Genomic DNA, 15,751 nt, shown 5'->3' on the forward strand with positions numbered 1-15,751 from the left:
AAATCTTAAGGAGGGTGGGGGAGGGGGTGGGTAATAAAAAGAAAATGTGACTGAGATGGTCTAATTCCACGGCCGTGCAAAGTTTTCATGCATGCAACCACTAAAACAAACGGGGATCAACATTTCTTTTATTTTGATGCTAACATTTCACCTAATGATGGAGAGCGCATTTTCCACGGTGTAAGCCCACCACGCAGATGATCCCACAGAATGAGCTGAGACGGATTCAGGCTCCGCGCCTCAGTGTGTGGAGCAGCTGACTCCCTCTCTCCACGTCCAGATGGCTCCTGCACACAGATTTGCATTCATTTTCCTTTAATATCTTCTGAAATAGCGGGGCAGCTGCATTTGTTGTCAAATACGGTTTAAAACTCCCTTTCAGGACAGCATCGTTACCTACGTGACGGGTGTGGAGATCCATTTTCCCTCTCCAGTCAACAGTATCAGATCTAAGAGGATTTGTCTCAAAGTCTCCTAATTTGATAATCAGATTTAAATCGCCTCGGTGCGTGTAATCAGGGGTTAAGTTCTAATAAGCGACTTGAAACTGTGCAAAAAGCACAGTGAGTTCTGTGCAAAAAAGATATTTGCAATCTCGGTAGAACAGACAAAACATTTGCAGCACGCGTCTCGGTTTGTTTCATCGGTTTGGGGAAAAATACAATTAACAAAGAGCACCCATTTGATTTCATTCTCATATCTCTTTACCCCCACAAATTGAAACTTTGAGTTATCTTAAAAATAATAATAATAGTAAAAATAAAAAGTTTTTAAAAAAATCTACAACCTCGTTTTGTGACTGGGCAATTTGGCAATAGATTGTGTAGAGGTGAAAGCAACAGCTTATAATTCACTTATCTTTGGCAGCAGCTATTAACCCTCTGCACCAGCTAGATAGATTGCTCAGGATATAGCACACATCTCTCTTCCTCGCACCCTCCCCTCTCTCCTTCCATCCTCTCCCCCCTTTCACCACTAATGAACCGAATTGCTTGCTTGTCCCTCTCGGACGGAGTCGGACATGTAGGCAGTTGGCTCTTTAAAAATGATTAAGATGTTTCTGATTATTAGGTACATGGCGTGCATTAAATGAGGAAGACATAGAAGCATGGATTTCCCGAAGTTTGTTTAATGTCATGAGACACCGACTCTGATTTTTAATCTATAAAGGAGGTCAAAAGACCTGACTTTAACTGCACCGCGATGTGACTGATTTGTTTTGACATTAATAACAAAGATGCTGAAAAACTGCGTCTGATTTTCAAACTTTGCTCCCTTCTTTGGATTTTGTGCGCAAAAACTAAAACAAATAAAAATTTAAAAAAATCTGCCCGACTGCCCCAGCGAAACAAATGAGTCAAATACCTGTTGTTAAAAAAATGATCAATGAAAAGTTAATGTAAATTAAAATATTTATAATCATGTGTGATTTTCTGATTTCCGCGTTATATTAATTACACCCTAATTGCAATAACATAACCCACAACACGCGGTCACAGTACAAAATAGAATATATATCAATTTTATGAAGAAACGTAATCTGCTCTTATTGAAATATGATTTATGGCCTTTAATCTCACAGCCACTGAGATGCTTTCGATACGTCAGTGAACAAACAGTCTCATCAAGTCAATTTGTAATGATGTTAACAAATTTAATCGAATAAATATATCAAATGCTATTAATTTTAATCCATTATAATAAAACTAATCACGGAAATTGCAATCGGTAGGCCAGCTAAAAATAATAAGCAATGAATTCCGAGTAATTGTTATGTATTATTATTATGATTATTTTATTATTATTATTATTTTCCTCCTCATTATGTGTGATGGTTACACCCGGTTGAATTTTCCATATCATTAAAAAAATCAAACTCACCACATATAGGGCCTAAGCAAGAGGAAAAGTGGAGCGAATGAGTGTTCTCAAGCTGCTGCACTATAGGGCTGTACCCGTACAGTGGAGCGCCACTGCCTGACAGGAACCGTCAGAGCTCCATATATGGTCAAAACCACGCCCCTTCAGCGTCATATTCTGACAGCGCCTCTCCCGTGGGTTTAGAGTTTTGGCTCCCGGGAAAGATTTCAGTCCTCGGGGAAAGAGGGCTTAGTTTTGCATGTTCCCATCCATCCTGCACGACGCGAAAGGGCCCCTTATCCACCTCTCCTGTGTACTAGGAACACCTCCACTGGTGATCAGCCTTTGCCTGTGTTTGTCTTGTGGAGAAGCAGCAGCACCTTTTCAGGAGTGGGTTTTTTATTCAACAAGAAGTCCTGAAGGTTTTGGATGCGGTGCTTCAGGGATGTGGGCACTTTGAGAGCAGCATCACCCACAAACACAAACAACTGCCATCGATTTTTCTGTGAATAGCACAAAAAAAAAGAAAAAGAGAAAAAAAAAAACAGAGGAACAATAGCAACACAAAAAAATCTTGTCTATTGAACAATTCACTTTTCCAGTCTGTGGATACCGCTCTAACTAAGTACAGCACTTTGAGAATTGTTCACATCGGACGGACTGAAGAGGGAGGCAAGACCTGTGGACCGGGTTTTCCCTCGCAAGTCTGAATCGGCTCTCGCTACTTATCCCGTGAAAAAAAAAACCCTGAAGGATAACACGCTTGGACGTTTATTTGCCTAATTTCGCAGGAGGCTCTTTTTCACGCAAATTGTCCTAAATGTTTGGGATTCAGGAAACTATACCGCGGGGTGGGACGACGATGAAGGAGGAACCGCTGGGTGGACTGAACTCGGTCCGCTCCTGGATGCACACAGCTGGGGTGGTGGATGCAAACACAGCCGCCCAAAGGTACGCATGCCAAAAAGCATCTGATTTTTCTCACGCATTCCCTCCTCATCATATCGACCCCTCAATCCCCTGAATACTCTGTATCAATTACGGTCTCCCAATAAATGCCCCCCCTTCGGCTTTCCCTTCTTTCATTACATCAGATTACCCATTATTGTGACAAATCAAGAAATCTCCCCCGTACTCAAGCGTGCTTCTGCATCTCCAATGTTTCCATCAGCTTCTCCATCATCTAGTATCCCCGGTGTCCGGTGCTTAACCGAGATGGTCTCTTGTTTTCTCCCCGCAGCGGTGTCGGCTTGGCACGGGCACATTATGAAAAGCAGCCCCCTTCCAACCTCAGAAAATCCAATTTTTTCCATTTCGTCCTGGCGCTGTATGACAGACAGGGTCAGCCCGTGGAGATCGAAAGGACAGCTTTTGTGGACTTTGTGGAGAAAGAAAAAGTAAGCGGCGTATTTTAGAATACATGCACCTCTGTACATAATCAGCACATGTATCGAAATTATGTACTCAGAAATAGGCAATGGGTTACTAAGGGGAAGTCACGTGTAATATTGATTTTCTTTAAAAAGAAAAAAAGGAAAAAAAGAAAAACTCAATTCCTTGATGACAGAGGGTCATTTTAGCATCTAAAGCCGTTTCTCTTCTTTAGCACCAAAACTCTGAATTTATTTTTAAACGCACAGACATGTGGTGGTGATGGGCAGTTGTTTTCCTGATTGCTGATTTTCACAAACTGTTGTTTTCTGCAGGAACCAACCAGTGAAAAAACTAACAATGGGATACATTACAAACTACAGTTATTGTACAGCAACGGTGAGTGAAACTGTCTTTAATATTTTTACAAACATGTGAAAATGCATCAGTGAGTTTGTCTGTGTGCGTAAAACCACACTTAATAATAATAATAATTATTATTATTATTATTATAATAATATTATAAAATTATAATCACTGTCTGAACTCTTAGATTTTAATGAAAAGTTCAACTTTTTTCTCTTTTTTTGAAGGCTTTATTATTATTTATTTTCATAAATTCATTATCCAGAATTCCTCAAAAATTTAAAAGTGCTCCTCTTTTTCTCTCCCCAGGCGTCAGAACAGAACAGGACCTTTACATACGGTTAATCGATTCCATGACGAAGCAGGTAAGCTGCTGCTGTTACACTTGTTTCTGCGCACAGTGCAACCTTGCCTCGCATCCACGGTTCACAAGTGGGGAAAAAACCTAAAAAAAAAAAAAAAAAAGCCAAACAAAACCTTAACTTGGCGTGCAAAATCGTCACCCCTGAGATACATACACACACTTCTCGGTTTTCTAAAAAAAGAAAAAAAAATCTGCTTGCAAAATGCAGTTGTGGCACAAAATAAAATCAAATTACCGGTGTAATCAGAAGAGACAGCTTCCATTTTGACTGTTTACGTTTGACCATATCATATTGCAAGACCCTAAACTCAATTTCTCTTCGCCAGAGTTGAGTCTTTTTTTTTGTAGGTTCAGTTTGTCCAGCATTAAAATTTAAACACTACCTCTGCTCCATATGATCCGATTTGACTTTTCCTGCAAAGAGTCAGAGGTGACGGTCTAAACATATTTTTTTTTTAAATTGCTTTAAATGTTATATTTATAAAAATAGACATTTAAAAAAAATCTGCTCAGGTGTAAACACGTGAATGGCTTTCATAGCGTAAAAATAACCCTCCCAAAATGTTTATGAGTATTTTTTTTTTAGATTACCGAACTTAATTATGATTAGGGGAAATAAAATTAGACGCCACGCTTTCGTCTTTCCATATCGTGTTTTATTATTAAACAGAGGATTTAGCTAGAGCCTCCTGAATAGAGCCGTGAAGCCTGGACCACTGGTCACAGACAACATTCCTGTGCGAATGATCCGAGTCAATGACGCAGAACAAGCAATTTATGGATTTCTGTTTCTACAGCTGCAAATAGCCACATAAATCAAACCAATATAGATAATCGCCCGGTTCCCCCGAAAAAAAAGAAGAGAGAGGAGGAAAAAAAAACACAGCAGGTCAAGTAGGACAGCTTTTAGAAGCGAGAGAGAGTGATGCGACCTGGTTCAGATATGTCACTTTTTCAAAGTCATTCTTTCCTGTTGGCATAAAGAGAGTCAGGGGCAAAAAATACAAATTTAATTCTAGACAAACAGAACGTAAAAATTAAATGCAACCTATCAGGTTTATTTATTATATATATGTAGATTTTTTGGTATTATGTGCAATATTTTCTTTATAATGTGTTGCTTTGCTTTGCATTTACACTCGGTGCCGGTTCAGCGTACGAGGGAGTAAAGTGTCTATCCTTAGAAATGGTAGAAGGAGGGAGGGATCGAGGGAGGGAGAGAAGAGCGGCAGAACTGATAGCTCCACGCCATCTGTTTCAGCCAATGCTCAAAAATTACTCAACCGTACCGCCAGACACCGCTTTTTATCCACAGAAAGATCATTGTTAGCGGCTCAAAATAAACAACAGATTGCCCATTAACACTTTCCCCCAAATATCCCCAGATTATAAGCATATTGATGACACTTCTATTGGATCTCTCCTTATGAAAATCCCTCTGTCTCCCCCCCTCTCTCTCTTTCTCTTCCTCTGTCTGTCTGTGCCACATATTATCCAGATTAATAAAAAATACAGTTTATGATTATTATTAAATATATGCATTGCTACTTTTATTTTTATATAAATTTTTACTATTGCTTCCACAAAAATGTAGAAGTTGATATTTGTGCATTTTTAATAGTTAAATTTAGACATGTAATTTATGTTTATATAAATCAGTATAATTTACAGCACAGGGGAATGTTGGGATTATTTGAACCATATTTCCTATTCAGTATTTGCTCTCATCTGTTATATTGTGTTGCTCTAACATCACCTGTGTTCATGCCCTGATTTATTTTGTTAAACAGTAGCCTAATTATTTGCGAGTTCAAGAGTTTTCTTGATGTGTGTGTTTAAAACGACGGCTGTGTTTTCACTTTATTTCCATCTCATTCTGTTTCAAAGGCCATAGTTTATGAGGGTCAAGACAAGAATCCAGAAATGTGCAGAGTTCTTCTTACTCATGAAATTATGTGCAGGTAAGCGTTATTTTCCTGCTCTGTCCATTTTGCAGATACAAGCAAAAAGTAATTCCCTCCCCTTCAATAAGTTTTGACACTCATGATGTGATGCAGCGAGCCAAAACTGTCCTGTGGTCCTTCAGCAGCCACAGAGCGAGAGAGAGCTGCTGTCATTTCTAACTTTGATATGATGTGATTCAACTTTGATATGAATATGACAGTGAAAATGAACTGTCTTTTCCAGTGAAGGGGAACTGAATGTGTAATAAACACTCAGTGACAAAGTACATAAGTTGTGCTTTTGTTGTTGTTTTTTTAATCTTTGAGTTTGTTCTTATATTTTAAGAATTGTATATCAGCATGCCAGGGACAATGTGTCTTCTGTTATGCATTAATGCTGCATGCTATGCATCTTTTTCTTTTTTTTGTACTCAATTCTCGGTTGATCCCACCTGTCAACAATGATCAGCAAGCCTTTTAGTGTCATTTAACCACATAAATCTCCGCTCATATTGCGCTGCTATTCAGCGGTGTCATTGATACTAAAAGGAAAAACGCCTTTTGTTGTTATTGTTGAGCTCAGCATGAGCTTTGTGAACATTGAATTCGGATACTGTCGGTTAACCGCTCCTTTGTTGCACCGGTGCATTGTTCAAGTTACTGGTTGAGAGCAAGTGCAGCATGAGAGCTGAGAATGATTTGTCTTTTTCCATGCATAAACTCATCACTCACGCTCAATTTATACAAGCATCCATCACTTATTTGTGACACATTGAATATGGTCGTGCTCGAGAGGTAATATTTTTTTTTTCCAAAGGGAAGTGCATTTTGCTGCTGAATAAAACAACTACTAGAACTGCTGCCTATTATCACATAAGAAGATACACATAATGAGAATTTTCTTTTGATATATTATCTAATTAAATCATATTTTTTTTTAGCCGTGTAATAAACTAGTTTTTGAATTATATATTTTTTCTCAGTACTTTGCAGCCATAAAACACTTTTTTATTATTGCTTCTAGAAAGTCATGTAAATCAGGGATATTTAAATAGCGCGTGCTTGACTGACAGTAGCTTTGCACAAAATCTTTGTTTTCCCTTTCTGCACCATATGGCATAAATCAATCTTATTCACATATGTTTATATGTTTTCATTTCAAATGGAAGCTGGGATGATGTATTTGTTTATTTTTGCTGTTTTTTGATTCCAGTCCCAATCAAAGAAGTGAAAGGCAGCTAGCTATAGGCTTAGGGAGGAGATGGTTGAAACATGTGGTGGAAGATAGATTAGTGCTTTTGAGGCCATAATTGATAAATGCCCCGCAGAAATATTGGTTGAGGGTGGCACCTTGCATCTCCCTCAGAAATAGCAGCTTGGCAATTAGAGGTAAACAAAAGCTGAAGCTGTGAAAAGTGACTCCCCTGCCTCCTGGCCCAATCCCCACTCCCCTCCCCTCCAACACTAAGCCAAACAACACAACATGTTGTTTTCACCATTTTTATCAGCCATCAGCATCAATGGAAAGGATAGATTGAGTGAAGGAAATCTCATGGTAATTTTTACCCCCCATATCAAAAGCACTCAGATACGCGTAATACATGCATGGATTTATTTTTTTATTTTTTGGTGCATTATTTATTTATTTGTATTTACTGTGCAAAGTATCGCTTGCCCTGTAACACACTTTTCTATGTTTTTGTAGCCGATGCTGTGACAAGAAAAGCTGTGGAAACAGGAACGAGACTCCCTCAGACCCAGTGATCATTGACAGGTAGGCCGTGTGCAGCTTTTTCCTTTTCTGTGTTTGCGAACAGGGAATGAGTAAGTGAATGAGTGAGCGTCAGACTGACTAAATGCATGAGTGACTGAGTGGATGAGCAGGCACACGGATGAGCTAGTGAACAAATTAGTCCCCTCCCGCTGTACCAGACGGCCCAGTTGGGCTGACTTGCATCTTACAGCCCACAGTGTGGGAACTGTGGGTGACTCTGTGTGAGTGGCTGAGGGGCGTCTTTCCCAAGTACCTGTGCACTGAGGGGCGGTCACCACCTGGATAGGGTTTGTTCAATCACAGGTGGTTCAATCACTAGAGGATCATGCTGGGAATACACCTAATTAGCTTAGGCAACTTCGCATTTATTTGGCTGGCTTCCTTTCTTTGTTTATGACAGTGATGCTTACACTGTCAATAGTTGTTTTTCATTGACTGTTTCCTTCGTTCAAGTTAGCTGTGAGCTAGGTGCCATTAAAGCTTTGTTTTAGGAGGGATAAACATTTTATGTCTGCTGTTTTGTTCTGCACCTTCAGGCTAGTTATCTGCCACTTTTATATTACCTTCATCACTTTATAAAGTGGGAGAATAAATGGCCTTCTTCCAGGCGTTGACATTTTCCCTCACACTGTGAAACTATAGGTCTTGGTCAATGTGAATATGTTTAGGTTGGCGGTACAAGGGTGTGCGCGCGTGTGTGTTTATGTGTGCTCGGTGGATATAGAGGTGAGGTAGGGGGTGTAGTTTGAGCGTCGATCTCAATGTAACTCTCACCACGTAGTAGGGAGAGACAGCAATGCTAATGTTTGACTAGCTGGAATCACTGTTTGCTTAGTGGAGAATGCCTGGTATCTGACAGAGGGGACAACTCTCTTATTAGTAATCAAATAGGGCTGAGCAGTTGTTGCTGCCACTCCACTCCAGCGGCTTCTCATGCATCAGGAAGTAGGAGCTGGCTGCCCTGGGAGCCTGGATGGATTACCAGAGCTACTGCTGTCTGAAGTCAAGCTCACAAAGACACACATGTAGATAAACGCAGATGCACACTCAGACAAGGACACAAACGCAGACAGACAGACACCCACACACACGCATGCACATCCTCAAACACACACGCGTGCTGCTTGTATGTCGTTCATGCTGTTGCTGTGGCTGAATGTATCTCAACACAAGTACAAGAAAACTATTGAGGGTTTTTTTTTAGGGCATCGTAAGAGTATAGCTTTTGACTTTCTTTTTTTTTCTCGCCGGATTGCAAGGATTTCTTAATTCATTAGTCAGGTGCATTTGTTCGTTACAATAGTGACAGCGATAGTGCAAACATTAACATATAACTTGAGACGTCTACGTCTCCTGATTTCCGCCGCTTTCATGTTTGCTTTGTGCTGCTCTGCTGCCTTTTACTGTTTAGAGTTTCGCACGCCATTGTTCTTCAATCTGCGGGACAAAACATGTAACTTAAGTACAATAAGCAAAATGAATGCATGGAGAATTAAAGTCAAGAAGAGGGGTGGGAAAAAAAAGAACAGGGAAAAAAGAAGCGGATGGATATTGTAAGCTCAACTGGCTCAGGGAGGGCTCGGATTTTCATTGTGACAAGTCTGAATAGGAGTAGAGTATCCCTTTCCTTGCACAATGAGCAGCTCTGTTGAAACACAAAAGCATATGTTCCTCATTAGACCCTCCCATTGTCTCCATGTCGTAACTATGAGCCCGTCAGCTCACCCTAACAGACCCACACAGGTTCCCAGTGACTGAAGGAGGCTCGCAGAGAGGGGTGCTTGTGAAAGGTTGCAGGGTTTAGCAAGAGTTACGGACACGGCCAGAGCACACTGTAGGCTTGCTATGTAAGATTATTTACTGCAATTACTTGACTTTTCCCGCTGTGCATATGGGTAAGCTTTTCTGTTAAAGCTTCCATGTTTTACAGCCATTTCTGTTACATCTGTCATTTTCTCATGCACATCATTACAGGCACCTGTGCTGCGGTCGCTGCTGGCAGAAACTGATTATTTCCAATTGAGTAGAACATAGTTGAGTGACATAAACCTAGAGGAGAGGTTTGATTGTTGAATCAGGCACGTCTCATCTGTCTACAATTACAGTATGAAAACCAGCTAGCACTGCCACATTTCCCAGAGAAACAGTAGCATGGCCGAACCTTAAGAAACAGATTTGGAGTGAATCATTGATGGCGTTCATTCTCTGTAACATTTTCCCAGATGGTAAGAGGGGAAAGCGCACACAGCTAGCTGGCATCTAGCAAGACATTAACTGGCATTCCCATGGATCTGGCATATCCAACGGAGTTTGGGAAACTTATCATTCCAAATGTGTCCTATTTTCCTGCGGTCAAGCCAGACATCTGTTTACCCTATTTTCTCTCAGAGTTTTGATACAGATTTTCACTCAGATTTTTGAAGAGGAAGGATTCTCTTTAAAAAAAAAAAGTTGGTTAGATATAGGCCCAACAGCTGTCACAAAGTTTCAGCACTGCTTGGTCTTTAAATATTTCAGCACTTAAATTTGATGCCCTTGCATAATTCATATTCATTTTTGGATGAAGAAAGGCCCTATTTTTGCTGCATTTGGGTGGGTTTATATGTGCTACTAAAGTTTCAGTGTCTTTTGCAAAAGTCAGTTCATATTTTGCTCTACAAAAAAGTCGATTCACTGTTAAGAGCATGAGCACTCTTTTTCCTTTCTTCAGACATCAAACCAGAAACTAAAAAAAAAAAAGTAAGTCAGTCTGTGCTTGTTAAATAAAGGAAACAGCCACTAATTGTAGCATTGTTGCTATGATCACATAGCTGTACGCTTTGCTATGTCTCATTTATAAATCCAGCAGTGCTACAGTTGTCACATTTATAAGTTAATGGTCCTTTAAAGTAAGTGGGAGTGTAGGCTGATTTAACTGGTAATTTAAGTCTTTAGAAATATAGTGATGAGGCACCCAATATCTGATTAGATGGTTTTCCCATTTACAGTACACATATAGCCAAACATAACTCAATTTACGGTGACTCCTCTGGTTGGGTATCTGCCTTCACTCTCTTGCATATTGACTTTGTCCTCTCTTGTGTGAAAGATTAGATACATTGTTCCGGCTTACACATGGATTTTGTAATAAGACGGCACATGTTGTTGAAAGAGGAGAGAAAATGACTCATTCTGCCTGTCAGGGTTCAAAGGTCACATTTTACACAGGGATCTCAAGCAATTTATGCAAGTAGCATTGAAACAGACACGCGGCAAATGTGTATGAATTTGGATTTTTTTAAGGTGTGTTAGTTTACGCTGCCATTCACAAACAGATTCTGGACCATATCTATGCATGTCAGCTCCATTTATTCCAGCGGCTACGGCCCTCCCTTTCACTTCCTGTCACAAAGGTCAAAGAGCACTGACCTTTGGAGTGCAGCCCAGCCACTGAATAATTCATGACATTGACTTGTTTTTTCCCCTTATTTTTCCCCTTGTCTCTTTCTTTCTCTCTTTTTTTTTTGGTCAGCACACATGGTTGTGCTGTGGGAGGCTTTTATTCATTTAGCTCATTTATAAAGGCCTCACCGCACCTGTTCGTGTGTTAATGCAATTAAATTTTTGCCTAATGTAGATTTTGCTTAGCTTTCTGTTATGTCCCTCATTAGTGAGCCTGTATTTTCTAAATGACTTTGCGTTATCGTTCATTTGTGGAACACCTACGAGGTCATTTCCCAGAGTGCACTTGACTTGTTGTCAAGTTGTTTACCAGAAACAAAAGACCGCAGCCTTAGAACGTCTCGCATGTGGTTCCCTCGGCCTTCTAAGAAACAAATCGGAAAATTTGTGCGCTCCCATCTGGTTTGTGCAAAACCGTGATTACCTCCAAAAGCTGAACAAATGCCAGTATTTATAAGGTCAGCCCTTTATGTGGAAATGTGATGTAAATGAGAATCAGCGAAAGGGGACATTAAACAAAATTAAATTCATTGTCTCCTTTAATGTCATTTACATTTTTGGCTAAGCCCTGGACTGTCAAAGAGGATTTCTAAAACCATTTTAATTGCACATCAGCATTGGAAAAGAGGGTGTGTTTTCACTGAGCGGCTGACTTGATAACCTGCAAAGAGAAGTCTGTTTATGAAGTGCCTAAATGACATGTTTTCACTGCATCTGCAGAGGGGCAATTAAGATGGCACTCGGTAGGTAGTGTTAATCTAACACCATCCCACCATCCATAATGAAAATGATGCAGTGGATAGGGTCACTGTTGTTTTGATTTAGAGTTGATTGCTGCAGGTGTTACTTTTTTTTCTCTTTTTAACATTATACCGCTGAGCTGTGGGATCTTTAGATTTTACAGTGAGTCATTTAAAGCTGTTAACATGTATAGGAAATGCTCTGTTATTATATTTACACACGCATGCAAACACCTGCAAATGTCTTATTATTTGCGGCTTAATAAAATATCCATCTTGCTGTTGGATTTATGGCTGTGTTTGGTGTAATTCGTGTGACAGATGTGAGTTTTTCACGCCCATTGAGAAATGGGAGAATAAACTGGCCACCCCTGCCTAAGTCGACGTGATGTTTGAGTGAAGCCTGTCTCCTCCCGAGCCAGAGTAGGAAGAGCAGGAAGTGTTGAGAGCGAAAGCTGTACTTGGCAGCCCTCCTTTGGCTTGCACTTGCCGAGAAATGAAACCCAGACCCTCTCTGCAGCCCCAGAGCCAGAACCTCCTTCCCAGTGCTCCAACATCCAGGATTGGGTAATACTGTTCACTAAGCAAAACATTACCTCAAATTATTCTCGCCCTGTTTTCTATTCCCTCCTCCCTCATGTCGGTTTTATCGCAGTTTGTAAATGTCAAGACACGTACAAAGACGCACAGTATAAATGATATTTTCCAAATTATGCTCACATGTTTGGGTTCACATGAGTGGCGGCTGAATGTAACGTGGTGCCTGACGTTCCCGAGGGAGACCCACCTCACTAGGGTAGGATTCCCCAGTGGCATCAGCTAATGGCAAGACTTGACAACAGCAGAGAAGCCGGGGGTGTTGTGTTTTACTAGCGCTGAGCAGGGGTGATGACTTTAACATGTGTGCAGAGAAAGACGGAGATGTTTGTGTGGCGTGTGTGCATGTGTTTTGTGTGTGTACCTGCATCTCGGAGTGTGTGCACACACTCGCGTGTGTGTCTGTGTGTGTGTGTGCTGTGCTAAAGAGAGAGGTGTGCAGTACGAAAGTGGCGCGGGCCAACAGAGCGACGGATTCGGCTCCAGCTTGACGGCAGTGAAAGACGAAACATGGTTCCACATGTGTTGAGAAAGAGCAGTCCATCTGTCCATTGAGACAACCCCTCCCCCCCCTCCAACCCCACCCCCCTTCTCTTTCCCTCTTTCCTTCTCTTCCTCTCTCCTTCTCTAGCTGCCCGAACCACCCACCCCCTCCACTTTTTACTCCCCTGGTTCACTGCTGACAGAAACAAGGCCAGAGCTGGGGTGATGGGATGAATGCTGGGCCAAGAGCAACATTGGACCTTGTATACACACAGTTACACACACACACACACACACACACACACACACACACACACACACACACACACACACACACACACACACACACAAGACGAAGAGGAGTAAGAAAAGGTTATCAAAGATTTTATATTTATTTATTCCTTTTTTTTTTATTTTTGGGGTGTATGTCTTTATATGTTGTTAAAGTTTGCCATCTTTATTCGCCGACTTGTTTTTACATAGTTTTCATCTCAAGCTGCGGAGCGATCATTTATTTTGATATTATGAGCGAAAACGCTCTATCGAGATTTATTCACTCTTCCCCAACACACTGCTGCAATAAGCCACCGTGGTGAAAATCCTACATTATTGAAATTAAATCTGAGGTAAATAAAACATGCCACTCTTTTTCAAATATTTAGCAGCTCTCCTTTATAATTAAACTTTGTAGCTGTTGTGATGATGTTGTTTGGTTCCTTAAAGCATTAATGACGCAAGATCTTTGTCGAACAGCTCCTGATTCTGTGAATCACATTTAGGTCACTCAGACCTATGTGTGTTTTTTTTTCTTTTTCCTTTTTTTGTGCTATTTTTTCAGTTGAAAAAGGGTCTCCTTTCTTTCTCTTGGCATGTTCTTACTCCCATTCAATCCTTATTAGGTTTCCCCTAATTGTCAAACAAACTGTTGGGTCAACCTCAGTCGTATCTGGCCGTAAAACAGCACATTAGGCCCTGGTGAGGGATATATGTGGTATTTCATCGGAGACGGAGTAATGCTGGGGTTTTATGGTTAAGTACCAGTTCACGCCCACGCCATTTGTTTCGCATTAGAGTGGAGGTTTTGTAAATCAGATCAATATGTTCGCTGAGATGTGATTCCATGTTGGGATCTCCCGAGTCGTTCTTTCCTCAAGTATTTTTCTTAGGGGACTGGTTGTCGATGCACACTCCTCCGCTCCCCCTCCCTGCCCATCCTTCCTTTTTTCCCTACCTCTGTCAGTCCCTCCCTCCACCACCACCGCAATCTTTTTCCATTTTCTGAATGTAGCAATTTGTAGTGTGACACAGGCTAGATTAGGATGGGAAGCAGTCTGAAGATTTCATCGGACATGGTCCTGCTCCCGCTGGTGTGAGGTCACAGGACAAAGATGGGGGAATTCAGGGATAGGGTCATCAGTTACCTCGGGGAAACGAGCTGGTCTGCTGGCTGCTCTGTTGGCCCCAGGGGTGCCTGGGATGTATCGGAGGAGAAGCCCCAGAGAAAGAACCCTGAACCAGTGTCATTTATTAAAAGTGACAAGTTATTTCTAACTATAGCTCTGTTTTTATTGTTTTACAATGCTGTCATTTGGAACAGTGCCTCTCTGTTCAGGAATCACAAACAAGTGATGAATGAACCAGGTGACCAGCTTTTTTAACATACACACATGCTCGATGCTCCTCTGCAACACACGTGTGCTGTTAAATGATATTATGTGTCTCATTTCTGTGGTAAATTAAACAAATGTGCAGGTTTAATAAAGATCGACCCTGTGATAAGTGTACTAAAAACATTTCACCATGCACCAGATTTTTCTGCAGGACATTTGTTCAGTAAATTAATAACAGCTTACAGTATGAATCTCAGCTTGACCTCTGCATAATCAGTACCAGGAGTTCTGCAGAATATGACCACACTGTGGTGTGTGTGTGCACAGAGAGTAGATATTCAGCTTTTACTGTTTCAGTTGTTTTTCTATTCTGGGTTTTCTTTATAAAAATCATAAAGTTCACAGTAATAATGGCATATTTTTTTAGTGTTTGACCAAAGCTCTTCATTGAGGGTCATTGAGGTACTCTGCTCCCCATCTTTTTTTTACTGCCTGCCCCAACTGCGTTAATGATATATGACAGAAATTTCCTTGTGCTGGTTCAGTGGCAAGAAAGGTCCTGGCTAGTCTATATCAATCCATCTGACTTATGTTCCCATGTCTTGAATTACCGCTTGATGGAAACCTGCTGTGGGCTTCTCTTGCCAATTGAAATCAGATCTCCTCCACAGCCTGGTGTGATATTGATCCATATTCAACACCCAGGCTGCAGATCGATCAGTATTGATTTACAATAAAAAACACTCCTCTGCTTGTTCAGCACTGCGATCGATACTTTAAAGTAAAGGGGGGAAAAAAATTTAAAAAGAAGAAAAACAGGGCTGTTCTTTCTACCATGCAGCGACCAGCTGGAATATATAAAAAAATATATATGAAGAGATGTTTCATTTCATTAGAGGAGTGCGAGTTTAAGTGACCAAACCTTGACCACGCGAGCAACCAGCAACCACGTCTGCAGTGAACAATGATCCTCTCCTGCTCATGTGAGACAAACCAATAAAAATGGTTTAACAGGATGACACTTCTATAAGGACTCATTTATTGAAGGAGGTGTGTCTGTTTCTGAATTAGTGGCACATCTGCACTGCAGTGGGGAGTGCTAAAACTGTCATATCAAATCTTTCAGAAAATTGAAATGGAATGCTAAAAGTGGTGGATCGCTTGAGCTTGATTTCAGCGTGTTAACACGATGACATGATTTC

General features: G+C 40.8%; 1 protein-coding gene across 6 annotated transcripts in view; it reads left to right on the forward strand.

The window, feature by feature from the left end:
* The first annotated feature begins 2,108 nt into the window (after nt 1-2,108).
* LOC116322237 (transcription factor COE3) overlaps nt 2,109-15,751 on the forward strand; it is a 67,565-nt gene continuing 53,922 nt past the window's right edge. For all 6 annotated transcript variants that reach the window (XM_031742263.2, XM_031742266.2, XM_031742264.2 and 3 more), the window contains exons 1-6: nt 2,109-2,811; nt 3,101-3,257; nt 3,567-3,630; nt 3,907-3,962; nt 5,849-5,922; nt 7,610-7,678. In XM_031742263.2, the coding sequence (XP_031598123.1) occupies nt 2,681-2,811; nt 3,101-3,257; nt 3,567-3,630; nt 3,907-3,962; nt 5,849-5,922; nt 7,610-7,678 (551 nt within the window). In that variant the 5' untranslated portion in view covers nt 2,109-2,680. The remainder of the gene's footprint in view (nt 2,812-3,100; nt 3,258-3,566; nt 3,631-3,906; nt 3,963-5,848; nt 5,923-7,609; nt 7,679-15,751) is intronic.

The sequence above is a fragment of the Oreochromis aureus genome, linkage group 13 (genome assembly GCF_013358895.1).
Source record: "Oreochromis aureus strain Israel breed Guangdong linkage group 13, ZZ_aureus, whole genome shotgun sequence".
Lineage (NCBI taxonomy): Eukaryota > Metazoa > Chordata > Actinopteri > Cichliformes > Cichlidae > Oreochromis > Oreochromis aureus.